The sequence below is a fragment of the Drosophila elegans genome, unplaced genomic scaffold (genome assembly GCF_018152505.1).
Source record: "Drosophila elegans isolate 14027-0461.03 unplaced genomic scaffold, ASM1815250v1 contig_208, whole genome shotgun sequence".
Taxonomy (NCBI): domain Eukaryota; kingdom Metazoa; phylum Arthropoda; class Insecta; order Diptera; family Drosophilidae; genus Drosophila; species Drosophila elegans.
The window spans coordinates 27,251,690-27,279,155 of record NW_024545578.1 but is presented as its reverse complement, the minus strand read 5'-3'; the positions used below and the strand labels follow the sequence as shown (position 1 = coordinate 27,279,155).

The window sequence follows — 27,466 nt, the reverse complement described above, 5'->3', positions numbered from 1 at the left end:
ACAATCGTGTGTATTTTTTTTGTGGCTTGGGCATTAGTTCCACCAATGCCTCGCAAGCTCATGCACATGTCCTCTCTTGTAATTTTGAGCCTCTAAGCGAGCTCGTCGGTTACAAAGTTTAATTGTGAACCAGAGTCGAGCAACGCTCGAGCTAATACAAACTCGCCGCTTTTTGTTTGGACGCTCACAACAGCAGTTGCAAGAATGACTCGATCCGATGCATTCGCATGCAAAACATGCGAAGTGGATGGAGACTCCTGCATGAGCGTGGGCTGAGAAGGAGGTGGCAACGCGAGATTTGTGTTTGGGGCATATATATGTAGCAAAGTGTGATGTGAGGAATTGCACACTCTACATCTGTTCGATTTGCATTTTTTGACAGTGTGACCCTTTCTTAAACAGTTAATGCATAAGGGTGCTCTTTTAGCGAAATCGAATCTTTGCTGAACTGTCAGGGCTGCGAAGGAAGCGCAGTTTCCAATCTGATGTTCAGCTGAGTTGCAATACATGCATTGAACAGAGTCGTTCCTGGCAGCGACAAACGAAAAACTCCTATTTCCATTCTTCATAGGGTTAGATTGGGCCTGCTGAACAGTTTTAGGCTTGGAAGCCCCTTCTGCTACCATGTGTTGGTAACGCCTGTTGAGGGCGCCTCACATTCGCTCCAAAGTGGAAGCGAAGTATAATCTAACTGTTCTTCCCATTTTCTTTTAGTTCCTGCATCGACCTTGCTCCTCATACAAGGCTGTGACCGTGTCGATGAGGGTTCTCAAGGCTGTAGCTGAAGGCTGGGAAATTTTTTGCAAATTAAAAAGTGTCGATATGTTGTCAAAAAAAATATGACAATCATTATCGTACACCCGCTTCAGGCTAGCAAGGGCTTTGGGATAATTTTCCGCAGTGACTTGAAAGGCCCTAATTGTTCATAAAGCGTCTCCAGCTAAACACGAAATTAAATGATTGAATTTTTCAATATCGTGTAAAGTGTCATCTTTGTCAACGAAAGTTTCGAAAAGGCTTATCAAATTTTTAAATTCGGAGTGTTTTTCGCTAAAAGTTGGGAGAGCAACGCTCGGTAGACGGCATTGAGGCGGGCGATTTGCTGGCGGAGCGGATTTCTCGATATTATTTTGTTTGGACTTATTTAAAATTGAAATCAGCAATGACTTTGTCATTACGACCACCTGGTTTGGCAGCCACTGGGGAGTCGGGTGGTCGCTTCGACTCCTTACTTCTTCTGAAGTTATGGTGGGAGATACTTATCTCCGATGTCACGGCCCTTAAGGCACGATAACGAAATTCAATAATCAATTAACGGCTAAGGCCGGAGTTTTATGACAGAGCTAGTGCTCTTTATTTCAAGTCCAAATTAAAACTAAAAACTTAAGATTGAACAAAAGCTCATGCATAGCCGGATGCCCGTGGCAGACCGCTGACCTTGCACATTTTGCAGAAGTCATACGATCGCTGTCATCCACTGAAGGGGAGCCACGGCTAGGAGTGGCACAATGTGCTGGCTCAGCTCTAAGGCCAATAAAGTGGACCCATGATGAGGGAGAAGTGTAATAATAATAATAATAATAAAAGGTGATTAATACTAGAGAATGATAAACATGATAAATGATTAATATTAATAGAGGAATAAGAACTGGCCTGCTCGGCCTAAGCTGGGAGTTGGTTGTTAACTTATATATATTTTCTGCAGCCTCATTGCAGGACTGAACATTTTCCAGTGTTATGTCGTGACCGTTAAAGAGCCGAATAATTTCCCTGTACGTGGAGTAGATAAATGATCCTTACTTGGCCACAACGATCTTGAGTGGATACTCCAGTTTCACACTGTCAGTAAAAAAAATCAAAAATAAATCCACACTTTTTCGTTTTTAAATTTGTTTTAAATGTTTTAATCAAGAACGCGAAACAGTGCTGCGACGTGGCGACTTGAGCTTGTTTATTTTCTTTATTATTTTCATTTACTATTCTTTTATAATGACAACAATTTTCTGTTTTTATGTGGGTTTCCTTATGACAGTGATGACATTTTATATTATGTTTTGGTTTTCCCTTAAATGTTTTTCTTTGGTTTAGTCACTTTATTTTAAAATGTGTTTTTTGTTTTTTTTTAAGTAAGTTTTATAATAAATAATCTTTGGAACATATGATTTTACGACTTTTTTACTTGTGTCTAAGCTGTCAATTTTAATTTTTATTTCGTGTTGAAATGACTTAAAACTGTCATGTCACTCACTAATTGGACTGACAACAATCGTTTTTAGCCAATCAACTGCAACCCCAAACTTCTGCGCTCGTAGATGGCGTCCAAATTCCATAGAATTTGACGCGCCGATATGTCGTTTCCTACTCCGGGCCGAACTAAGGTGTTAGTTGAACCGTGCCGAGAGTCAGCCTGGCTAATAAACTAGCTCAGTCTCAAACGGTGGGTTCAGAGAGATGGCGACCTTACCCGGGCATCGCGGATCTCTGCCCGGGTGGACCTTACCTTTCTCCGCAACTCGTGGGATTCAAATAATGGACACTAACAAAAAAACAATAAACACCACAATGGAGCCGGACACTCCTAAGAAACCCGTCACGCTGGAGTAGGTGGTACTGCAACAGCGACAGGACCTGCGAGCGTTGGCTCCGCCTGTGCTGGCACCAGCTCGGTGGTTATCCCGAAAGGGCCCCATCCCAAATTGGGGGTGACAGGATGAAGGCAGTCGGCCGCCAGCACCTCTGCAAATTCGCTAACCCCTCAACCGCATGGTTCAAGAAGGTGGAATGCTCCCAAATTATGGCCTAGTGCAGAGACGCCACAGCCGAAGAGGCAGCGATCTCTAGAATTGTCTGGATCTGCAGCAAAGAGATCGAAGCTCCAACCAACAAAGTGCCAACAAAGTGGTGGCCAGCGATAATCAGCGTCGGCCAAGAAGGCGACGTCCGTAATACTGTTCAGTATTCCATATTTTCAAATGCACTTCGGATTTCTGATGTTATGCGTTTCACCTTATCGATAGTTCAATTTTTTTCACGAAAGCCGAATTGATGTGCTGGGATACTATTATGTCTTCTGAAGTATGGTGTGATATGGTTAGGAGGCATTCTTCAAAGATTTAGGATAGACACGAAAGTAAACTTATTGGTCTGTATGAGGAGGTGAGCGTGTGGTCGATTCCAGGTTTTGGTAGGAAGCAGCCCAGTCTTGTCGCCGTGTTGAACAGCCGGCATATGGTACCAACAAAGAATAGTGGGAGTTAAATTTTTTGAGTTATTAGATCACAGCCTGGAGATTTTCTCGGTTGTAGCTGCTCTTTTAAAATTTTAATGACTTCGCATGATCGAAATACAATTGATTCGGCCATAGGAAAGTCGTCTTCTGTTTGCGATCATATATTAATCACGTTTGTTGCTGGATTTAAAATGTTGCTTTGCAGATGGCGACCGAAAAGAACGAGTTTGGCGTGGAATTTGAATGAACGTACAACAGGGGCGAGGAGATCGCCACTTTCATAACATTTCCGAAGAAAGGGGGAAATGTGAGGAGTCTTACGACCACAAATTCCGATGCAGGAGAGCTGCATAGCAACAGCGAAGGAGGCGAGAATACCGGAGTAGTCAAGGGCAACAAGGTCAAACGGTAAACAACGGACCTTAAACCCGGGCAAAGCGGAGACACCGTAAATTAACTGTACCACCCTGGACATTGGACCTTCACACGGCAAGGGCTACAAGGTCGAACGGTAAATCGGCGGAATTCAGACCCGCACAAAGAGAACGCACCGTGAACTAACGGCAGTGGACCAAATCACGCGAGCTGGAGGAGAGGAATAACGAGACCATTACAGGCTATAAAACGGCGACGCAAGCGCAGCTCAACACGAGGTAGTAGTGCGAGACCAGTAGGTGCCGAGTCCCAGGATCAAGATCTCAAAGTCGAGACACCGAACGACTGTGAGCCTACAAGGCCGAGACTATAACGGTGAGATCAAACGGCTAGTAGGTCGTGATTAAATCGAGCTCATTGAGTCCTTGCGTGAAGTCTACGATAAAGGTGGCTGGGCGAAGAGATCGAACCTAGTTCTACCTGCTAGGCGAAACACCTTGCCGACACAATCCGGACCAATTTAGGGAGCCTGCGATAAAGTTGGCTGGGCGAAAAGGCAATACCTAATTCTACCTGCTAGCCCGGCCCGACAGTGAGGTTCGCATAACATCCAGAGTCTCGGAGGAGCCGTCACGAGTCAGACACCAGCTAGCAGTCGTCGACGAAGAGCGAAGACATTTACAAGGAGCGACGCGGCAGTGGACAACGACGAGGAGCAGCAGAAGCGGAAGAGCCGCGGGGCTATGTCTAAGAACACGAATAACAACCTTTACGATCCCAAGCCAACCCCTGCGTTATCTTTGGTCAAAGGAAATTACCCAATATAAATTTGGTGAAACGATCCCACAACTTCTCTGAGCTAGCCGCCCGTTTACGTAGCGACCGATATATTCAAGCAAAATCAGGTCTTTACAATGAACCTGTGCCGAAGTAGATATAACTGATTATCAGTCACTTATTGGATCTATAATGTACTTGGCTATCTTAACGCGTCCTGACATCATGCACTCCATAAGCAAGTAAGCACAGCGAAACGCCAATCCATGTCGAGCATGAGTCCGGCGCAAAACACATTTTGCGATGTCTGTCAAGGACGATTGACTTAAAGCTAAATTATCGCAAGACTGGTCAACGATTACATGCGTTTGTCGATGCAGACGTACAAACGTATATAAAATCGTACTATGGGAACTGTGGATCCGCTTTCTCCTGCTCACCAACACTGACGCTGAATAAATTGCTTTGTCCACTGCATCTAGAAAAGCAATCTGCCTGCGTTGGCTACTAGAAGAAATAGCATTTCATCCGTACGCAGAACACATCGAGATTAATGGCGACAACTTAAGCGCACAGCAGATTGCATCAATTGCTGTGCATCACAAAAGGACTAAGCATGTTGACATCAAGTATCATCAAGTTCGAGAGGTTATTGCTAGAGGAGAAGTTTTAATAAAACATGTTCACACCAACGAAAATGTAGCTGACATATTCACATAAAACGTACAGAAAGAACAGCATAATAATTTATTTAAAACGCTTGGTTTAAATGAAAAACTGTAAGGAACAATCTAACTTGAGAAGAAGTGTTGAAACTTACAAGTTATATATTTCTATTTGCACATAGCTAAGCGATAGTATTTTCTTATTGCTCCTTTCTTGCTGTTCCTCTGGTTTTATGATGCTCAACAAAAATCGTTTGTCGTGTGCGCAAATAAATTCGGCCTTCTTACTTGTGTTTAAATACAAAAAAATATAATAATTCCACATACAAATTGCTAAAAAAAATTTTTTTTTTCAAACATTAATTATTTTTAATAAAAGTTTATATAAAAAGTAATTTTTTTAAGTGTATAATTATATACTGAACGAAAAAAAATAAAAGTATTACTTTGTGGATAAATTTTGTATACAGCACAACGGGGCTAAAATATTTTATTCAGTCGGAAAAAGCCTTTAAGAAAGGAAGCTGGTCCAGACCGCAAAGACATGGGCACATTTCATGAATTTCTTTTGACTCAACTAAGGAATCAATCAAAAATTTGTGAAATAATTATTAGGTTGATTTCAAAATGACCGTTGTCCGGCATTTTTCCGAAGACTTCCTTTTTTCTAAAGGGTCCATGGCCAAAGTCGTAAACTTCTTCATTTTTGTCCTGGATCAAAAAAAAAGAATTTTTAATTTTTAGCAACAACAAATCCCAGAAAAATAAATTAACGAAAAAAATTAAGAAAATTTTTTCTGATTTATAAACTATCCGTTAGCTTTTTTCAGCTCTCAATTTTCGTTCACAAAAATCAAACGAAATCGTAAACTTATGCCTTTCCGTTCATTACAATTCCATCGCCTTCTGTCGTTCTCACTTTTCACCCGTTTGTTCACAAAAATCGAACGCCCTTCCGTTCAAAAAATCAATCTGTGCTGATCAGACCTCTTGTTATGATTTGCCTTTGCATGTGTCTCGGTACCACAACTAACACAGCGTCACAGACTAATTTGTGAAGAATGCCACACTTTCAAAATTAGTCATTGTAGGCTTCTTCTTTGTTGAGAATATCAAGTATCGCTCTGAGATGTTCATCTAGCTCCTGCGTTTAAGAATACCCAACGACAAACTTTGGTCAACAATTGTCATGACTGAGTAACGGCTCAGGGCGTCCACGTGTTTCACACGAGTTCCAGATCGATGTTCCACCTCAAAGGCATCCTCTTGTAAAAATAGGACCCAGCGAGGGACTCTTGTGCAAAGATTTTGTTTGTCCAAAGTTTTTGTGAAAGCGTTGCAGTCGGTTGTTATTTTAAAGTGAGTACCTAGCAAGTAAACTTTGAACTCAAGTTCTCAAGTTCGTAACTGGTACATTTTCGTTGAGCTTCAGTGGTTTACTTGCTCATAAATGTATATGCTCAGAACTGGATTTACGGTCAATATCTTCTTCAGATTGTTTACGGACATTTCTTCTTTCGGACCCATAAAAAATTTGGTATTGTTCTTAGTCAGGTCTGTAAGGGGTTAGAAATAATGACATCATGGAATTCCGAAAATAGCCGAAAATGGCTGTGTGCGAGAAGCCCATTCTGCAACAGATTTCGAAATATATGATGTCCTATGTCAGCAACGTTGTAGGTTATGTTTAAAATATTGCAGATCGATGCTAAATCCCGTTCGCTTAGATGTGGCTGCATATAGCTTACTTTCGCCTGATAATTTTCCGAGCTCTCATCAAAATCGAATCCGGAAAAGTTTAGAAGTCTTTGGCGGTTGTTCTGATCTCCCGCTCTTTCAACTACGTATGTGTGCAAAGCAACAATGTCCTTTTAATTGCTGCTGCGCAAATTTTCACTTATGAAATCGTTTAAACGGCTCATGTTTGAGCAAGAAAGTAGATATTACAGCGACGAAATAAAGTTTTAGAAGTTTACACAGATTGTAACACACATGGTTTTTTTTTAACTTTCAGCTTTTCTTTATTCACTTATCCCGGTTGAGCCCTTAAATGTGGAACTTTGGTTTATTATTGTTTATTGTTTGGGTTGATTAGTATTAAATTAGGAATACACTTTAGCAAAATTAAACTTAAATTAGATCTCTCGTCTTGTCGTCCTTGGATCTTGTCTTAGAAACACTCTCGTAAAAGGCTCGAACTCAATTCACCGTCTTCTCGCCATCTGCATAAAGCCAACTCCGGCTTTTTGCTATTCCTGGTCGTTTGTTTTTAATCTTCATTTGTCTTTCGTAATTACTTTTAGATCTCCCATCTTTCGTAGTTCTCGTTCAGCTTAATGGTTGTTGTCTAGGGTAAACGCATGGCATGTGTGCTCCTTGAAATAGACACACCCCACATATGTATATATATTTTCTGCAGCCTCCTTGCAGTATTGAACATTTTCCAGTGTTATGTCGTGACCGTTAAAGAGCCGCATAATTTCCCTGTACGTGGAGTAGATAAATGATCCTTACTTGGCCACAACGATCTTGAGTGGATACTCCAGTTTCACACTGTCAGTAAAAAAAATCAAAAATAAATCCACACTTTTTCGTTTTTAAATTTGTTTTAAATGTTTTAATCAAGAACGCGAAACAGTGCTGCGACGTGGCGACTTGAGCTTGTTTATTTTCTTTATTATTTTCATTTACTATTCTTTTATAATGACAACAATTTTCTGTTTTTATGTGGGTTTCCTTATGACAGTGATGACATTTTATATTATGTTTTGGTTTTCCCTTAAATGTTTTTCTTTGGTTTAGTCACTTTAATTTAAAATGTGTTTTTTGTTTTTTTTAAGTAAGTTTTATAATAAATAATCTTTGGAACATATGATTTTACGACTTTTCTAATTGTGTCTAAGCTGTCAATTTTAATTTTTATTTCGTGTTGAAATGACTTAAAACTGTCATGTCACTCACTAATTGGACTGACAACAATCGTTTTCAGCCAACCAACTGCAACCCCAAACTTCTGCGCTCGTAGATGGCGTCCAAATTCCATAGAATTTGACGCGCCGATATGTCGTTTCCTACTCCGGGCCGAACTAAGGTGTTAGTTGAACCGTGCCGAGAGTCAGCCTGGCTAATAAACTAGCTCAGTCTCAAACGGTGGGTTCAGAGAGATGGCGACCTTACCCGGGCATCGCGGATCTCTGCCCGGGTGGACCTTACCTTTCTCCGCAACTCGTGGGATTCAAATAATGGACACTAACAAAAAAACAATAAACACCACAATGGAGCCGGACACTCCTAAGAAACCCGTCACGCTGGAGTAGGTGGTACTGCAACAGCGACAGGACCTGCGAGCGTTGGCTCCGCCTGTGCTGGCACCAGCTAGGTGGTTATCCCGAAAGGGCCCCATCCCAAATTGGGGGTGACAGGATGAAGGCAGTCGGCCGCCAGCACCTCTGCAAATTCGCTAACCCCTCAGCCGCATGGTTGAAGAAGGTGGAGTGCTCCCAAATTATGGCCTAGTGCAGAGACGCCACAGCCGAAGAGGCAGCGATCTCTAGAATTGTCTGGATCTGCAGCAAAGAGATCGAAGCTCCAACCAACAAAGTGCCAACAAAGTGGTGGCCAGCGATAATCAGCGGTCGGCTGACCTATACAAGAAGGCGACGTCCCCACTAGGCCCCAAGCGATGATCTGACTGCCGTCCTCCATAATAACGCCGAAAGAATCCTCTTCATGTTGTAGAGGTGCAACCCAAACCTCCCCACCCACGACTGGAAGGTCGTAAAGGTGGAGCAGCATGAGGTGCCGGTTAGTCAGGCCATCGTCTTGCCGAACAAGGAATCGGTTTTCCCAATAGAGGCTGCTCACGGGGAACTGAATTTCGGTTTCAGCTCGATCAGAGTGAAGGTCTACCAGGGAGACTCGAGCGCGAAGCAGGTTGCCGACCGGGTAACCCAGCCGAGCAGGTTTGTCTGGAAGAGCTTGAGGCTCCCGGGGACGACTAGTCGGAGGATGGCTTTTCCACCGACGCATCGTTAAGCAGAGTCTTGCAGGCGATGAAGCCGGCTGTAGGAAACGACGACGTCTGTGACGATGAGGGAGCCGACGTCACGGTGGTGAAGGGAAACCTTTCAGATGTCATTAAGACTACTGCAAGTGAACCTCCACCACAGTAAGGTAGCGTCTGCTGCTCTGCTGCTCCGCCTGGATGACAAATGGGCAAACCTAGTGCTGGTACAGGAACCTTGGGTCGTTGGAGGCAAGGTCTCTGTACTAGGCACCAAGGAATTCAAGTTGCTACTTGACTCTAAAAGAGGTAAAATTCGAACCTGCATTTTAGCCAAAAGGCACCTTAGCATATTTCTGCTTCATAATTACAGCAACGGATACAACACCGTTGCAAGCCTGGAACTTCCAGCGGCTAACATAAGGGTAACTTCAACGTACATGGCCTTCGGCTGCGACGCAAATGCTGACCACACTTAGTGGGGAAGCCCTTCAAGCAATAACAGGTTCCTATGCAACAGGGGTAACACCCCCACCTTCATTACAAATAATAGCCAAACGGTCATTGACTTAACTTGGTGTTAGGCAGTCTGCAAGCAAAAGTCAGAAATTGGGAAGTCTCAAGCGAGCACTCCTTTTCAGACCACAGATTCATAGAAACTACTCCTAGGAAAACGATCAGCTTGGCAAACCTTCTGCTCAAACATAGAGGAAACAACCGTTGCAGCTCGGCTTAAGAAGATCCTCTCCAAAACAACCCCCTCCTTGGGATACCTAAAAAAAACCAGATGACTCATGGTCAGACTCTTGTAAGGAGTCCCTACGCCTACTTCTAGACACCCACTTTCCGGGTAGTCATCCGGTAGAACGACTTCCAGAAAATCAGGCTAGTTCACGCATCGGCCTGAAAACGTTTCTTTCTGAACGCAAAAAATTACCAAAACCTGATCATTTCTACCCTGCGCACATCGAAAATGCAAGTCAACTTGCCGTCAACTGGTTTAAGAAAATTTTCCGCACCATACTTAAGGTAGGAACATTGCCATCAACATGGAGGGAAACAAAAGTAGTCTTTATACCCAAAGCGGACAAAGCCTCGTACATGACGTCGAAAAAGTTCAGTCCTATAAGTCTGGCATCCTTTCTACTTAAGAGTTTTGAACGACTGATTGGACTGCACATCAGGTCAGTCATGGACTCAAAACAATTATCAGCAGCACAACATGCATACTCAAAGGGCAAGTCCACCGAATCAGTTATACACGCGGTAGTCAGCCAAATCGAAAAGTCACTCAACCACAAGGAATACGCACTTGTTGCATTCCTGGACATAGAGGACGCTTTCAACAATGTTCTTCCTGCAGCCATAACCGAATCCCTCACCGACCTGGGTGTTGAGGTTCAAGTCGTGGAGCTAATCCATAAATTGCTGATACGCAGAATGGTAACCTCCACTCTAAGAACGTCAACACAAACAAGGTTCGTGATCAGGGGAACCCCTCAGGGTGGTGTACTCTCCCCTCTACTATGGAACATCGCAGTAAATACACAAGGTTCGTGAACAGGGGAATCCCTCAGGGTGGTGTACTCTCCCATCTACTGTGGAACATCGCAGTAAGTATGCTGCTGTGTAACATGGAAGGGGGTGGATGTAAGGTTGTGGTATATGCGGACGATGTAGCCATTATTTTTTTAGGGAAATCCCCTCAGATACTATGCGATCTAATGACCGCTAAGCTTTAAATACTCTCTAACTGGACATCAGAAAGAGGTCTAGGGGTAAACCCCTCGAAAACGGAGCTGGTGCTGTTCACAAACAGATACAAGGCTCCTCAACTAAACCCACCAACATTTAATAACTGTTCTCTCTCTTTCAGTGATAACGCTAGATTCTTGGAGTTAGTACTTAATAAGCATCTGACATGGAAACTGAATAGCCAAGAGAAAACGAGAAAGGCAACAATTGCCCTCTATTCCAGCAAAAAAGCCATCGGAACGATATGGGGCATGTCCCCGAAAATCGTCCACCGGATACACACAGCGATAGTCAAGCCTACGGAGTGTCAATATGGTGGCCTGCGCTAATGGAGCAGACAACCAAAGCAAACCCTAACAAGGTTCAACGAATGGCATCCTTATGCATAAGCGGAGCCCTTCGCACCACCCCCAATGAGGCGCTAAATGCTATTCTGAACCTTCCCAGCCTGGACTTAGCCGGCATGGTGCGGGCCAAGATAACTGCGGTTCGAATGAGGGACTTAGGGCAATAGAAATCCCAAACATATGGATACTCCAGCAAGACTCAACAATCCCACCTAAAACGGATCTATGAGAACCAATTTAATACAGCCACATCCGCTTTGAAGCATTGCTCTTAACCAGAGAAGACTGGGAGCAAGGTCTACCGGGCCTAATAGAGGCTGCAATTTCTACACTGACGGCACCAAATTAAATAATCAAGTCGGAGGAGGTATATACTCCGACCAACTTAACATCAGGAAATCCTTCAGACTTCCGGATCACTGCAGTGTCTTTCAAGCGGAAGTATATGCTATAAATGAAGCACTGATGCTCCTAAACGATGCAATCTGTCAAACTGTAAACAAGCGGCTATCAGGTCGATTATCTCGACCAATACAAACTCTCAAACCATATCAAACTGCCGCAAATCTCTACATGAGATGGCTTTGCAGTTTAAAATATTCCTAATGTGGGTCCCGGGTCACCGAAACTTGCAGGCAATTGTATTGCAGATGAGCTGGCCAGGCTGGCCGTTCCTCTCCTACCAGACAAGGAGAACATTGGTATGCCGATGGCCACCTGCAAGCTGAACATTAAAAACAAATATAAAGAACTTGCGAGCCTAGCATGGACACTACATGTGCATTGTCGCGTCTCTCGCCAGACATGGCCAATTATTTATGCGAAGGGAACTTCTGAACTTCTTAGGCTAAACAGTGCCGAGTGCGGAATGCTAATTCGAGTGCTTAGAGGCCATTGGTTGGTCGGCACACAATGGACCTTTTAGGTCTAAGTGAGTCAATAGTTTGACAGCTTCTCTAACCTAACCTAACCTAACCTATGTAGTTTCCTGCGAAATTTAAAAACGAGTGCCTTAAATATTCAATCATAGGGGTCTTAGTACACCTCTCTGCTTCTCTCCAAATTTCATCCGGCGCACAAGATTATCCTTTAAGATATGTTATGTTAATTTTGACAACAGAATAGGGATATTAAATTAATATATGCGGAAGATACCGGATACACATCTGATCGATTTCAAAATATGCCTCGGGGGCATTGCCCCGACTGTAATCTTTTTGCTGATAACTTATAAAATAATAGCTCGATTTAAAAAATGTTTTTGTGTACCAATAGGTATGATCGAATATGACATACACAGCCTATTAACTTATTTCTTAGAATAAAATGACAGTCTTCGGAAATGCCTCCTTCCTTCGTTACATAGTTCTCATCGAATGCAAAATACCTTTTTACTAACGGGTATAAATAGCAATTCATATGTAAGATACCATAAGGTTTATATTGACCAGAGACATTTGGCATTTGAGTGCACATGTATAATGTGATGTTTTTATATTGAAAATTTTAAAATACCAGAGCTGATAGACTGAGTAAAGAACTTAAACTTACTTTTGTCGAATCTTCTTGCATTTTAGTATGCTCCGCTATAAACCGCACACAAAAACAGCTTTTGTGAATCTTAGGGAGACACTTGGAATGAGAAAATGCTGGATTGTTTAGAAGGGGACTCTTTATCCTTAAAGATCCGGTATCTATATCCGGGACGGCTGCTATTTCGTCTGAGCTACAATGAGTGAGTGGCAACACGGGGCCATGCACTTGACAGCTTCCTCCAAAGGGTCCATTGGCAGTTAGGCTATAATTCAAAAAACAATCTTTATTAAAATTTGTATTACCCAATATACTTACATTTATTGAATTATGCTTATTATTACTCTAATACTTAGATTTAGCTTTTGTAATGTATACATATAGGTTCCCACGGATACTTACCTTGGTCATAACCCACTGTAAAATGTTTGCCTAAATTAGGAAAAAAAGGTAACTCCTAAGGCGAATGTCAAAGCTAGTATTATTATTAATATCGAGTGTTCCATGTTCTAGATTTTAAGCAGCTCTGTCTTTCTGTTTTGAGTGCCCATCGTATGAGGTTGGCTTGCAGCATCTTAAATCTTAATCATCCTATGCGAAGCCTAAGTTTTCTAAACACGTGGAGTTATAAATCAAACAGAAGTTTACCCATCTGTGACTTAAAATCTCTCGCGCGGCCTAACTACTCAATTCAGAAAAAACACTAAGCATATTGACCGTTCAGTTCTGGAAAAGTCCAACCAACTTATCAACAAGCAAGCCTTTCAAGTAAGTCGTACTTACAGGAACCCAGCCAAAATTTTATAGTGACCCACCCTCACCATTTACTTAGGGTTTATAGCTGATTACCAAATCCCCTTTGGTCGAAGAGGCTTCGATCAAGGCCAATCTACCCGGCGTGGTATACGACTATAAATTGTTTCGAGCATTAAATGCGCGACCAGACTCCCGGCCAGACTACTGTTACCCGTGGTGTTTTGATTCGGTGTTTCGGTTCGGAATAAGTAACGTAGCTTAGATAATGGACGTAGATAATGGAACAAACAAAATTAAAATAAATAAATAAATATAAAATAGAAAACCATTTAAAATAAGCAGCAATTAAAGTCATCCCTGTAATGGTCGCCTTGGTTTCCAAAACGTGGTTTCCCTCCCATACTTAAAATTCTGGAAAGAAAAAGATTTTATCTGTAATTTTAAATAAAGTGTTACCAACTTTGGTAGCAGTCACTGTGAATGACAACTATTTATTAATCGGTTGGCATCCCTTTATCGCTCTGAGTGGCGAGATAAGGTTGCGAACGCCAGCTTACTGTCTTTCCGTTTCAAGTCGTGCTTACGACCAGCTAAAATCGCTCTAATAGGAGTCAAGCCCAACGGAAAAAAAAATAAAAAAAAAGACAAGAAATCCCTTCAAAATCCGTAGGCATCCGATCTATTGGATATTTGCCGATGGATATTTGGCACAATAAGCCTATTCGTCGCTTAAATAAACCTCTACGGTAATTATTCCGCAAGTTTAAAAATAAAAAAAAAACCAATTGAGTTCTAACCTACTCTTTCGAACACGACAGGCCCTTCGTACCAATCAGCCGATTAATTCAAATGCGAGCTGTAGTACTCCCAACAGTTTTTGTTAAATATTGCAGAATTACAAATATTACTTGGCGTAAGTTACTCTTTATACATAACCTGCACCTCAGTCGGCTAAATTTGAACTCTTTAGCTAGCGCACCGCAACATCGTTATGACACCCATGGAGCTCTACATTTGCCAAAAGCTCCACTAAAACCAAAAACTCATTTAGACCAGTACATGCACTAAGGCTTGGCAGCAACGTGATAATAACCTGATCACGTGATCACCACCAGTGACCTCCCCTAGCCCATCCTTGTGGTTTGACCAGCGATTGGGACACATTAAGTGCATGCAGAACTCCCACCGAACGGAAAAAGGCGTAGGCAGCAATAAATAGCATCGTTATATAAGAGTCGTGGCAGCATCTTAGAACCAAATAAAACCACCGAGGAGATATACAGCAAAACAACTTAAAGAAAATGCAACAAACAAACTTAAAATAAATTTCAACATAAATAGTTAAAAAAAAGATTAAGAACTTGAAAAAAAAACAGTAAACTCTTAATTATCGCTAAAAGAAAAGCGTAAATTCCATAACAACAAACCAGTAGATGGTGCGCATTTGAAGGAGAACATGCCGCATATTCAGGCTTGGGATTAAAAGTGTTGAAAAACATTTTCAAATCAACATCTCTGGAGCAACATGAAGGCCTTCATCAAGAAACAGGAGTTCATGAGTGTTTATTTAAAACTAGATAAAGCCATTATTTAAAGCTAACGGAAACCAACTAAAATTAAAAAACAAAAAAATCAAAATTAAAAAAAATAAAAAATACGTCATCAAATGAATTAAAGCAATGGCCGTTTCCGAAACCATGTATAAAGATAATGTGAAAACAGAAACGCAATCTACAACCAAAAGCTTTTTAATGTAACTGGTCTAGCTGCCTATATAGCATTTGAATTTGGTTTTCGTTTTGAGATAATACAGACCTTTCTGCTCGTATTTTCATGGGTTTATCTGAAAACAGCCTTTGATTTGCACAATATTCTTTTTCGATTGTCGCGATGAATAAATGTCTCTATTTCAGCTGGTGTTATTGCGGGAATTGAGTTTAATTGTTTTGTTGAAAATATGTTAAAGTAAAGGAAATTATAAAACAAAATAATGATTACTATTGAATATAATAACAATGCTATGTTTTTAGATTAAACTTATCATGAATATAAACGTTCCTACGATGAAGAATGGTTTTAAAAATCAAGTTAAAAGTTAAAAAGTTAAAAGTTAAGAGAGTAGATGAAGATACTGCTTATTAGTCGACCTTTAATGAATAAAATACAATAAGTTTTGATATGAGTTGCTAAGAGTATTAGAGACATGGGGGCGTAAATCAAACAACAAAGAGTCGTTAACATATGGGTTTCTTTTTAGTTAAAAAGAAACATGGTTGGGTGGGTTAAGAAAACTAGTGGACATTAACATCATCGCCACTCCCATGCATTACTTTTTTTTTTTGAAGATCTCACCTATTAAGTAAATTATTTGTCTTGGCCTTCCTATATTCGCCTGTGAGAAGGCTTATTGTTTTTGAAGGCCTCTTTAATATTAAGTGTGTAGTGTTGTGTTTAGGCTTCATCAAGAACCTACCCCACCAGGAATGAGCTACCGTTTAATGGGTCCCGCCGCCGCTGATTGCACCTAAACTACCAAACAACATCACCATGCAACACGCTACAGCCCCCCAAGTAAATGAAGCCAACAAAACAAAAAGTGTAACTTAAAACTGAACATTGAGTAACACAAAATGTATACCTTCGATATCACTAAAAAATTTAGAGAAAATCGGACATAAATATAATAGAAACATAACAAAAAGAAAATCACTTAATCTCAGTAACGAAATAATGCTACCTGCAAACTATATACATGTTAACACTGTTAAGGAGTAATCATAAGTCGATACAGATCTTGGGTGATTATTGGATCACCCTAGTGTTTAGTTGCAAAATCAGCATAAACATCTTTAGGGGCCGTGCCTGGTTCTTGGCGGTGCACGGTATGGTGAGTTATGATGATTTTGCTAGTGTCAGCACTTTGCTGCACGAGCGGTCGGCTTGCCGGCCGCGCATAGCTTACGTAAAGTCATATATGTTTTCAGTTTTAATTTGGACATTTAATAAAGAGCATTGGCTTGAATGTTAAACTCCGGCAGTGGCCGTCAACACTTACTCTATTAATTGAAATTGGTTATCGAGCCTTAAGGGCCGTTAGCAACGGAGTCAGTTACTCCCAACGTAGTATTCGTAAGAAGAGAGAAGAGAGCCATTTGCACCCGCCCGGCACAACCATATGAGCAGCCAGCCACGGTGGCAATTACGTCTTCACCCCTTCCCCCGGACCAGCAACTCTTCACTCTCACGGACAGCGGCGAGGGACAGTGCGAGGCTGCACAAGTAAAATATAATTGGCACCCAACTTTAATACCGAATCCGCGACACAAAAAAATGTAAGTGGGCTGATCAAAATGAATACAGTAAAACTTCAAATACACATACAGGGAAAAATAAATAAAAATCCCTACAAACTATTTACCCAAAATTAAAAAATATACAGTTTGAATAAAGCAATTGTAAAGGTGACTTACAAATAAAGTGAATTAATATCGGCCGTCCCTAAATAAAATCTTCCTTCGGACGCCAAGCACCCAGTTATTAATATAAAATTATAATATACAAAATTAATTTGTCGAATTAAAACATTCGGCCTCCCAATAACGTGTGTTTAGTGTCAACGAATTAGTCGCCTTATGAGTTTTCCAGGCCCATATAGGGAAACTAAACACGAACTTGACAGTGACAGTGAAGAAGAATTAATCCGAGATACCCGGAGATATCAACCAGCACGGGCACAACAAGAAAGTAACGCGGAAACCATGAACGCAACACAAATAGAGGCGTTAATTCAGGCCGCATTAACTAGCCAAGAACAGAGGCCCAGAGCCGAATTCGCGGGTCAGATCAACGAGGTTAACCAACAACTTCAGAGCTTGCGTATAGAAGCGCCAGAGGTAGAATGTTACCAGAGGGTAAAGGTAGTACCGGGAGCACCACAGTGCGATATACCATTACATATAGTGAAGTCGATTCCAGATTTTACTGGCATACAAGATGAGTACGTGGCATGGAGGCAATCCGCCACTGATGCCTACGAATTATTCGAGTCTTATGAGGGCAGTTCCACGCATTACCAAGCGGTTACTATTATTAGAAATAAAATTAAGGGACCAGCACGCGCACTGCTAGTTTATTATAATACAGTGCTTAATTTTAAAGCCATACTAGCTAGATTAGACTGCTCCTACGCAGATAAAACATCTTTGCGCCTATTACGGCAGGGACTTGAGTCGGTCCGTCAGGGCGACCAAACACTTATGCAGTACTACGATGAAGTCGAACAAAAATTGACCCTCGTTACAAACAAAATTGTCATGACTCATGACGACGAAAGGGCTTCATTACTCAATTCAGAAGTTAGGGCTGACGCCCTACACTTATTCATTTCCGGTCTAAAAAAAATCACTAAGGGCTGTTGTATTTCCAGCACAGCCAAAAGACCTGCCAGCAGCACTGGCATTAGCTAGAGAGGCAGAGGCCAGTATCGAGCGAAGTATGTTCGCCGCCACATATGCCAAAGTAGCTGAGCAAAGAAATCAGAATACTGATTTTCACAAGGGCCAGCACCGAGCGCCCGAGAAACAAGGGAAAAATCCTGGTGCCGATCGCGGACCAGAAAAAAATCCACATTTCTTTAAAAAGCCGAACAAGTATTAGAACAGGGTAAGCAAAATCAGTCCCTGGAACCTATGGACATTGATCCATCATCTCCTAAAGTCCGACATCCTACGGGTTTCAAACAGGGAAACAACACTCAATACCAAAATTTGCAGAACCTAAAAAGTCCAAACTCTTCGGAGAAAATGACCGGCCAAAGGCGCCAGCGGGTTAACAACGTTGAGCAAACTGCAAGCGCGGGAGAATCTCAAGATTATGAAAGCGCGGCCACAGCCGCACTAAATGCAATTGACGATGACAGTGACTCATTTGACGGTAACAACCTCGTCAATTTTTTAGAGGAAGGTCCCGCTTACCCTTCATTGAGCGAGGGCTGGCGGGGAAAACTATAAGAATCCTAATAGACACTGGAGCGGCAAAGAGTTATGTAAAGCCTTTAAAGGAGCTGAAGAACATAATGCCTGTCGACTCCCCTTTCACTGTGAGTAATATTAAAGTAATAATAATATTAAAGAAAAATGCTTTATGCGCATATTCGACCTAAAGGCTCAATTTTTTTTTACTCGATAATATCAACACTTTAGATGCCATAATAGGTTTCGACTTGCTAACGCAGGCGGGAGCGGCATTAGATTTACATAACAGTGTAATCAGGTATGGAAACATATCTGAGAAACTTAAATACCACGAATGCGATAACGTGAACTTCACAAATATCGATGACTTAGTAGTCCCAAATTCAGTGAAAGCAGCATTTAAAAAAATGATCCTTAAGAAGAAACAAGTGTTTTCGCACTCTAACGAGGCGCTACCTTTTAACACCTCGATCATCGCCACAATTCGTACAGAAAGGGACTTGATGCAGATGGCAACAAGAAAAAACGGCTGGTGATCGATTTCAGGAAACTGAATGAACGAACCATCGCCGACCGTTACCCTATGCCAAGTATTCCTATGATTTTAGCGAACCTAGGAAAGGCAAAATTTTTTACTACCCTAGACTTAAAATCGGGGTAGATACCAGATTTATCTGGCAGAAAAAGACCGTGAAAAAACTGCTTTCTCGATAAACGGAGGAAAGTATGAATTTTGCCGTCTACCCTTTGGACTGAAAAACGCGGGAAGCATCTTTCAAAGGGCGATCGATGACGTTCTACGTGAACAGATCGGGAAAATTTGTTACGTTTATGTAGACGATGTGATAATTTTCTCCGAAAACGCTACTGACCACGTTATACACATTAACACAGTCCTTAAATGCCTGTGCGAAGCCAACATGAGAGTGGCACCGGAAAAAACCAAATTCTTCAAAGAAAGTGTAGAATTTGTAGGTTTCATTGTTACATCAAACGGAGCCAAAACGGACCCGGAAAAGATAAAAACCATTCAGGAGTACACCGAACCAAAAAATTTATTCAGCCTCAGGTCTTTTCTAGGGTTGGCCAGCTACTACAGAAGTTTTGTCAAGGACTTTGCTACCATAGCCAGACCACTTACCTCCATACTTAAGGGAGAGAATGGCACGGTTAATAAACACATGTCAAAAAAGGTGGCTATCGAATTCGATGAGTCCCAACGCAGAGCGTTCGAGCGCTTGTGAGACATTTTGTCATCAGAAGGTGTGATATTAACATATCCAGATTTCAAACTTCCTTTCGATTTCACCACCGATGCCTCAGCAAGCGGTATCGGCGCGGTACTGTCCCAAAAAGGCAGGCCAATCACAATGATATCTCGTACGTTGAAAGACTGTGAACTCAATTACGCAACCAACGAAAGAGAATTATTGGCAATTGTTTGGGCTAAGGAAAACTACAAAAATACCTATACGGCACAAAAGAGATCAGGATTTTTACGGATCATCAACCTCTTACTTTTGCTGTATCCGAGCGAAATACAAATGCCAAAATTAAACGATGGAAGGCATTCATCGAAGAACAACGCCAAGGTATTCTACAAACCCGGAAAAGAAAATTTTGTGGCCGACGCTTTGTCACGACAAAACATAAATGCTATATAAAACGAACCCCAATCTGACGAAGCCACTATTCATAGTGAACTTTTCTTAACCTACACGGTCGAAACCACCGATAAACCCCTGAACTGCTACAGGAATCAAATAATCCTGGAGGAAGCAGAACAGCCTTTACGGCGACACTTCATAGTGTTCGGGACCAAAAACCGACACATAATCCAATTCAATAACGGGGACTCGCTGTTCGAATTGGTCAAAGAGGTAGTAAACGTAGACGTTGTTAACGCCATTTACTGCGACCTCTCTGCACTACCATGCATCCAACATTCCTTGGTGACCGAATTCCCAGCAACCAAGTTTTGGCATTGCGAAAAATTCGTGAATGACATCACGGATGCAAATGAACAAAAAGAAATAATTATCTGCGAACACAACCGCGCTCACAGGGCAGCCCAGGAAAATGTTAAGCAAGTCCTTCAGGATTACTACTTTCCAAATATGTCCAAACTCGCCAACGAAGTGGTTGTAAACTGCAAAACATGCACCAAGGGGAAGTACAACACCCCAAGAAGCAAGAGCTGGGTATCACACCAACCCCCTCATATGCTGGCGAAATGCTGCATATAGACATATACTCTACGGATAAGAGATTTTTTTTAACCTGCGTAGATAAATTTTCAAAGTTCGCTGTAGTACAGCCATTACTTTCTAGGGTCATAGTCGATGTGCGCAGCCCAATATTACAACTTATAAATTTTTTCCCAAACATTAAAACAATATATTGTGATAATGAGGCATCTTTCAACTCGGAGACAATAACCTCATTATTAAAAAATCAATATAACATTGACATTGTTAATGCACCCCCTCTACACAGCAGCAGGCCTTGCACTCAGCTAATGCCGAACAGAAATTGGCAATAATAAGTAATATTGAAAAGGCGCAACAGGCCAATCTAGATAGATGCAACACTACCAGGCAAAACTGAATTTTTGAGGTAGGAGAAAAAGTATACCTCAAAAATAACAAGAGGTTAGGAAATAAACTTACCGCTCTGTACACAGAAGAGCGTGTACAAGCAGCATGGGAACGTCTGTTCTTATTAGAGGGAGGGTGGTCCACAAGGACAACCTTAGATAAAATACCCCTCAACTCTTCTTACCTTTTTTACCCTATTTTCATATAAACTACAACTTAGCATACTTACTCCAGTTTAAAAACAGTAGATTTAACTTTTCGCTTGTTTACAGGATCGCGGGAATTTTATTGATAACGTTAACTATAGTTAGCGCTAGAGTGACGGATTATTCGCATGCGCAGTATATCCCAATTACGGACGGAATTGCGTTGATATGGGAACAGAGAAACTTGCTTCGACACTCAAGTAATTTGTCCGAATTTTCAAGTATAATAGAAGAAACTACTAGGTTGTCCGATTTATTCCCACAGTCTCATATGAAAAAATTATTAGACGTCGATACCGAACATGTTAGAAGTTTATTGTCTGTTTTAAAAATACACCACAGGATGGCCAGGAGCCTAGACTTCCTAGGCACCGCACTCAAAGTAATTGCGGGCACACCTGATGCGCCCGACTTCGATATGCTAAAAATGTCCGAGGCACGTTTAATTGAGCAAAACAAAATAATATAGTTGACACTTCCCAAAGTACTTTTGGCCAGAAACAGAATACTAATAACTGAGATTCAAAACGTAATGCTTACAGTCACACTTGCAAAAGCTAACATCATCTGTATTTGTTGATCACCCCACAGAAGTCCCCATCATTAGCCTACTAGAGGCGCCTAACATTAGAGTCCTTCAGTCCGATAGTATAATACATGTGCTAATCGCATACCCTAAGATTAAAATTATTTGTAAAAAAGTCATGATCTTCCCTGTATCTCACCAACATACCATGCTGCAATTAACGGAGAACACAGTAGCCGAATGCAAAAGCGACGTCTTAGCAGTCACCGATTGCGTAACAACAACTTACGCGACGTTTTGCAAGCTGGCGACCCATGTTACTTGTGCTCGAGGCCTACACGCGGGGAGTACCGCACTATGCGAGACGCAAGCCAGCCACCTAAGCCCCATCACGTTAATAGATAACGGAGTAATAATAATCAATGAATGCCCAGCTAAAGTCAGCACTGATGACGGTCCTGAAATAGCCACCAACGGCTCACACCTCATAACGTTCGAGCGAGTGGCTTTCATCAATGGCACCAAATACTCGAACCAACGTGAAGCCATAAGAAAAACTCCGGGCATGGCGGCATCCCCGTTACTCAATATCATCGGCCACGATCACACACTAAGCATGCCACTTCTCCAAAGAATTAACAACCAAAACTTGGAGGTCATCCAAGGGCTTAAGGAGGAAGTAAAATCGGCTGGAACTATCGACAACTGGTTCGCAGTCGGCTTGGGAGCCAGTCTTCTCATCAGCTGCTCCTTCCTACTCATCATGATGCTGAGGAGGAGACGAGACGCACGGGAGATCCAACAAGCCGTTGACAAATTCCAGATGACCGAGGACGGTCATATTCCTAAGGGGAGAGTTGTTAACACTGTTAAGGAGTAATCATAAGTCGATACAGATCTTGGGTGATTATTGGATCACCCTAGTGTTTAGTTGCAAAATCAGCATAAACATCTTTAGGGGCCGTGTCTGGTTCTTGGCGGTGCACGGTATGGTAAGTTATGTTGATTTTGCTAGTGTCAGCACTTTGCTGCACGAGCGGTCGGCTTGCCGGCCGCGCATAGCTTACGTAAAGTCATATATGTTTTCAGTTTTAATTTGGACATTTAATAAAGAGCATTAGCTTGAATGTAAAACTCCGGCAGTGGCCGTCAACACTTATTCTATTAATTGAAATTGGTTATCGAGCCTTAAGGGCCGTTAGCAACGGAGTCAGTTACTCCCAACGTAGTCTTCGTAAGAAGAGAGAAGAGAGCCATTGGCAACCGCCCGGGACATTCATATGAGATGCCAGCCACGGTGGCAATTACGTCTTCACCCCTTCCCCCGCACCAGCCACGGTGGCAATTGGATCGCAAGTCTTCACCCTCACGGCCAGCGGCGAGGGACAGTGCGAGGCTGCACAACTTATACATAATTTACACAGTGTGAATACCTTTAAAATTATAATGATTGAAAAAATTGCAATTGTTTAATCAGGGTGCACTAAAATTAGTTGGTATATCCGCAATAAATTTTTTTTCAGTTTTGTTTATATTCTTGATTCTGGTACGGACTTTAAAATTATTTCGACGTAATCGCAATCCACAGCAGCGTAAGCACACACACTTTCCTCTTCTACATGGATGTCGCAAAAACCTAATTAATGTTTGGTCATCGTTTTGGGGACGGTTTCTCAATGTCATGTTAAGGTTCGAGCTCTAAATCTGTCAGAATAAATTGAAAAAAAAATAAAATTTGCATTCAAATTTTAAAAGGGTCTGAAATTTGGACTAGAAAATTGCCACTACTTTAAAGTTTGCAGTTAAATAATCTTGAAATGAAGTTGAGAAAATAAATGATTTTGCAACTTATTGTTACGTCAAAGAAAAGATTTAAGCCCAGGATATTTTTCATTTCAATTTTAGTTTTCAATTAATACAATAGAATCGATAGGCAATTGATTGATAATTAATAGGTAGAACAACTTGCAGATCTGTCGATCACTGACCCAAAAAAAGTTAACGAAAAGGTTCGAATGTGCTTGTTGCCTTTATGAATGTGGGCTAATGGGTGGCGACCATAAAAATCCAATTAAGAATTCTTCAGTCGGTTATCTAATTTAAGAAGTCCAAAATGTTCAATAAAGTGTGAAAGTGAGGCGAGAGAACTTGATGACTATTCACTATTCTTTTTCTCAGCAATGACTGATTACTTCCTATAGATTAGAGCGTTGAACAAGACGCCACAGCAATCAAGTTCCGATATGAAGGTCTGGCACCGTGAGCCCATGACGTCAAATGTAATTGCTCAGCTGTATATACCCATTGCAAAACACTTCAAAATTTTCGACTATGTCTAGTTATGGAGACTTTATTAGGAGCAACTTTCGTTGAGTTTCAAGTGTTGTCTTGTCAGCGATAATTGCGGCAGGCCAATCGGCTACGGAACCACAAAGAAAGGCCGGTCCATCATCTATTAGTTCGGTGGAAAGATCGCTTAGAGAACGAATATCAGCAGGACTTAAAGTTGGATTAAGGAATTCGCTCTCTTCAAGCCGAGAGGATTATATCCTCATGCAAATCTCTTACGCATTTTGCAGATATCAATAGTGATTGCTTCCGGGAGTGATCGAAGAGTCAATAAAAACATCGTTGTGGAGCTATCTTCCTTTATGACACAATGATAAATTAAAAAATATCGACTCAAACCGATATCAGCGGCAGGAACTAAAGCCATGTGCCCCGGATAGGTGTATTTCTCTCAAGAGACGCGCTTGCTGGTAGGACATTCCAAATGGATTTCACAAAAATTTGCCTTACAACCTAACTCTTCCTTGGAAGCATGCATGATTGGCTCATTGCACCTTTCGATTTCCCAAAATAGCCCAAGAAGGTCATCCAGCCGAAACAAATCATTCTCCTTACTAGCACAGGATAATAGACGAGTTGTTACAAGACCAAAATATAGTCTGTCTCCAATTAAGAGATCCACACGTTGTGGAGAATGGAACTAGGCGTCAGCGAGTTGTATAAAGTTGGCTACCGCGCGGTTTTATTACAGGCAACCACTGCAATAATGGTGGCCGAGTACTTGGAGGCATTGTTATTTAAGCTGAGTACCCATCCGTCACAAAACAAGAACGTTAGAGACAAAATCGTGAAGTGCAAGGCAAGGAACGAAGACTCAGGAACGATTTTTTATTAAACTAAACGTCGATTATCAAATTGGCCGTCCGAAAACTCTGACCAGTTTGCATAACCTCCAAAGAATTTTGGTTTCAGTTCGGGCAGGGGAGTTGGAATGTGCCGGCTTGTCACTCCTGGGTGCAAAAATAAGCAGGAGAAATGAGGCATCATCTGCGACACCCCTTTTCCCATCGAATTGATGATTCGAGGGTCACAACGATGTCTTTAAATTTGTTACTTAAATCACTGTCAAGCTCATCGCAGTCCAATATTCTGCTCTAAAAATTTAAGGTAATCGATTTTTTTTTAAATTTTTAATTTTAGACTTTTAAAAAAATGAACTTTTGTGACGTGGCGTCCGAGCCATTATAAATGTTTCCTAAGCTTTGAGCGCGTCTTTCTCGAAACGACTTTTTTTTATGATACTTCAATCTTAATATCTTGTTTATGCTACACTCAATCGAGTCTGCCTCGAACTTGTAAAAATGTTGATGATAAGTTATTTTAAATAATTTGAAAACGTCGAAAAAATTGGTTAAAACATGTTTGTTGTTTTTTTTTTTTTTTTTTTTAATTGGTCAACACGATAACGGAATTCGTTTTATTTTTTTCCGATCTTTGCAAGTGCTTATCATGTCAACCAAAACGCAGAAATTTTTTTTAAAACCCCACTTTTGGACTTTTATTAATTTTTTTTTATTCTTAAAATGTTAATAAAGACCGTATAAAAAAATTGTATATTCAAAATGAATTTTATTTTTTCTTTATCTTACTTGAGAAAAATAAGGAAGCAAACTTCGGCAAGCCGAAGTTCATATACCCTTGCAGCTATTGCAAGTATTAAATACTTTTGAAAACATTAAAATTATGATTTACTTGCGTATGTGTTGAAAAACAATGAAGCTATGATGATTGGCAGCTTAATTATAAGATAGTTATTTGATATATTTATACTATTTCTATGGGAGCTATATTATATAGTCGTCCGATTTTGATGAAATTTAAACCGTAATTCTAAAATATTTAACCATTACTATAAGTCGAAGAACTAAAGACAAAATTAAAAAACAGCAAATTCATAATTTTTTTTTTCCGATTGTTCCTATGGGAGCTATATGATATAGTCGTCCGATTTTGATAAAATTTTAAACGTAATTCTTAAATATTTAACCATTACTATATGTCGAAGAACTAAAAAAAAAATAAAAAACAGCAAAGTTATAGTTTTTATACCCTTGCAGAGGGTATTATAATTTCAGTCAGAAGTTTGCAACGCAGTGAAGGAGACATCTCCGACCCTATAAAGTATATATATTCTTGATCAGCATCACTAGGCGAGTCGATCTAGCCATGTCCGTCTGTCCGTCCGTCTGTCCGTCTGTCCGTCCGTTTATATGCAAACTAGTCTCTCAGTCTTAAAGCTATCTGCATGAAACTTTCCCAAAAGCTGTCTTTCTATTGCAGGTAGTATATAAGTCGGAACGAGCCGGATCGGACGACTATAGCATATAGCTCCCATAGGAACAATCGGAAAAATAAATGAAAAAATATTATAACTTTGCTGTTTTTTAATTTTTTGTTTAGTTCTTCGACATTTAGTAATGGTTAAATATTTCCGATTTACGGTTTAAATTTCATCAAAATCGGACGACTATAGCATATAGCTCCCATAGGAACAATCGGAAAAATAAATGAAAAAAATTATAACTTTGCTGTTTTTTAATTTTTCGTTTAGTTCTTCGACATTTAGTAATGGTTAAATATTTCCGATTTACGTTTTAAATTTCATCAAAATCGGACGACTATAGCATATAGCTCCCATAGGAAAAAAAAATATTACTTTTCTGTTTTTTAATTTTTTGTTTAGTTCTTCGACATTTAGTAATGGTTAAATATTTTCGATTTACGGTTTAAATTTCATCAAAGTCGGACGACTATATCATATAGGTCCCATAGGAACAATCGGAGAAATAAATGAAAAAAAATTATAACTTTTCTGTTTTTTAATTTTTTTTTTAGTTCTTCGACATATGGCAATGTTTAATTATTTCAGAATTATGGTTTAAATTTTATCAAAATCGGACGTCTATATCATATAGCTCCCATAGAACTAATAAAAATATATAAAATAACTATCTAATAATTGAGCTGCAAATCATCATAGCTTCACTGTTTTTCAGTATATACTCAAGTAAATCATAATTTAAATGTTTTCAAAAGTATTTAATTCATGCAATAGCTGCAAGGGTATATGAACTTCGGCTTGCCGAAGTTTGCTTTCTTTCTTGTTTTTTATTTATGTTTTCGATTGTTCTTATGGGAACTATATGCTATAGTCGTCCGATTTCGAAATTTAAGCCGTAATTCTAAAATATTTAAGCATTACTATATGTCAAAGAACTAAAAAAAATATTAAGAAACAGCAAAGTTATACTTTTTATACCCTTGCAGAGGGTATTATAATTTTAGTCAGAAGTTTGCAACGCAGTGAAGGAGACGTCTCCGACCCTATAAAGTATATATATTCTTGATCAGCATCACTAGGCGAGTCGATCTAGC

The 27,466-nt window shown here is 40.6% G+C and overlaps 1 protein-coding gene across 9 annotated transcripts in view; it reads right to left on the bottom strand.

Annotated features, from left to right (window-relative positions):
- The window catches only part of LOC108150545 (acetylcholine receptor subunit alpha-like), a 688,503-nt gene that overhangs the window by 165,690 nt on the left and 495,347 nt on the right, over positions 1 to 27,466 (bottom strand). For 7 of the 9 annotated variants that reach the window (XR_005977287.1, XM_041708510.1, XM_041708509.1 and 4 more), the window contains one exon: positions 12,703 to 12,949. Coding sequence is in view for 6 of the 9 variants with exons in the window: in XM_041708510.1 (XP_041564444.1) it covers positions 12,703 to 12,949 (247 nt within the window). In the remaining 3 variants the exon portion in view is untranslated. Of the gene's footprint in view, positions 1 to 12,702; positions 12,950 to 27,466 lie in introns of those variants that run through there. The other 2 variants (XR_005977289.1, XR_005977288.1) reach the window with 1 other exon arrangement.